This window comes from Humulus lupulus, chromosome 7, assembly GCF_963169125.1.
Source record: "Humulus lupulus chromosome 7, drHumLupu1.1, whole genome shotgun sequence".
NCBI classification, from domain to species: Eukaryota; Viridiplantae; Streptophyta; class Magnoliopsida; order Rosales; family Cannabaceae; genus Humulus; species Humulus lupulus.
The window spans coordinates 35,580,933-35,582,446 of record NC_084799.1 but is presented as its reverse complement, the minus strand read 5'-3'; the positions used below and the strand labels follow the sequence as shown (position 1 = coordinate 35,582,446).

Sequence of the window (1,514 nt, the reverse complement as noted above, 5' to 3'; positions counted from 1 at the left end):
AACACCCCTAGCACCATCACCCCAAAACAAAACCCTAATCTTCGAAAATCTCATCTGTACGCACACACACGAAGAGCACCACACTCCTTAACCAGGGCGATGGGGAGAACAGACCTTGCGCAACCTACCAAGGTCCGGTGGGGAGAGCTTGAAGAAGACGACGGCGAGGACCTCGACTTTCTCTTGCCGCCTCGTCAGGTCATTGGGCCCGATGAGAACGGAATCAAAAAGGTCGTTGAATATAAATTCAATGATGATGGTAACAAGGTCAAGATCACCACCATCACAAGAACTCGGAAGGTAGCCAACGCTCGACTCAGCAAGCGGGCCGTCGAGCGCCGCTCTTGGCCCAAGTTCGGCGATGCGGTGCACGAGGATGTCGGTAGCAGACTCACCATGGTCTCCACGGAGGAGATCATCCTCGAGCGACCTAGGGCTCCCGGTACTTTATTATTTTACTATGCTTTAACAGATTCTATCTCGATTCAATACATATATGGATTTACATATATAATTTTTTGATTTTGAACATTGGAACACTATAGGTAGCAAGGCGGAAGAAGCGAAGAATTCAGGAGATCCGTTGAGTGCAAAAGGTGGTGCTGTTCTCATGGTCTGTAGAACATGTGGTAAGAAAGGCGACCATTGGACTTCGAGATGCCCTTACAAGGATCTCGCGGCCCCGTCTGAAGTGTTTGTTGATAAGGCTGGCGCATCCGATGCTGCAGCTCCTGGAGCTGCTCCTAGTACAGGGAAGGGAGCCTATGTTCCTCCTGGTATGAGAGGAGGAGCGGTGGCAGAGAGAGGTGGCACCGACATGAGACGGAGGAACGATGAGAACTCTGTTCGGGTCACAAACCTTTCGGAGGATACTCGGGAGCCTGACTTGCTTGAGCTCTTCCGACCTTTTGGTAATGTGAGCCGTGTTTACGTTGCTGTGGATCAGAAGACTGGAATGAGCAGAGGATTTGGGTTTGTTAACTTTGTTAATCGTGAAGATGCTCAGAGAGCCATTAATAAACTCAATGGATATGGTTATGATAATCTTATCCTCCGAGTGGAATGGGCCACCCCAAGAACGAATTAGAGAACTCACCACCGCACTTGGATTCTATGAAATATTTACTAAGAAATTTGAGCAGTTTTTGTTTTTGTTTTGAACAAGAAGCTATATTTAATGTTTGTTCAAGACTTTGTGCTACCTTTTTTTGTTTATTACATTTTATTTCTTTTTGTTCTATTGATGATTTTGCAAAGAGGAAGATGATTGATGCTGGAAAAACTGGGTTGCATTGTTTTTCTTATATCAATTTCAGATTAGATTCAAAAAACACTGAATTAGTTTCTTTCCAATGTGGGTTTGAATTGAATGAGCATGATAATGTTGATGGCTTGAATGCGATTTTGTGTTTGAGCTAGTCTGCTTTTTGAGCATTGAAAACCTGAGTTTGAGATGGAAATTAGGATACTCTTGCTGTTAAATTGCTGGTGCTTAACCCTGCAATCTGCATTCG

The 1,514-nt window shown here is 44.8% G+C and overlaps 1 protein-coding gene across 1 annotated transcript; it reads left to right on the top strand.

Moving 5' to 3' along the window:
* LOC133791150 (uncharacterized) lies at nt 1–1,240 on the top strand. The gene is made up of 2 exons (XM_062229067.1): nt 1–442; nt 546–1,240. The coding sequence occupies exons 1-2, from the start codon at nt 100–102 to the stop codon at nt 1,085–1,087; spliced, it is 885 nt and encodes a 294-aa protein (XP_062085051.1). The 5' UTR covers nt 1–99; the 3' UTR covers nt 1,088–1,240.
* Nucleotides 1,241–1,514: the final 274 nt, after the last annotated feature.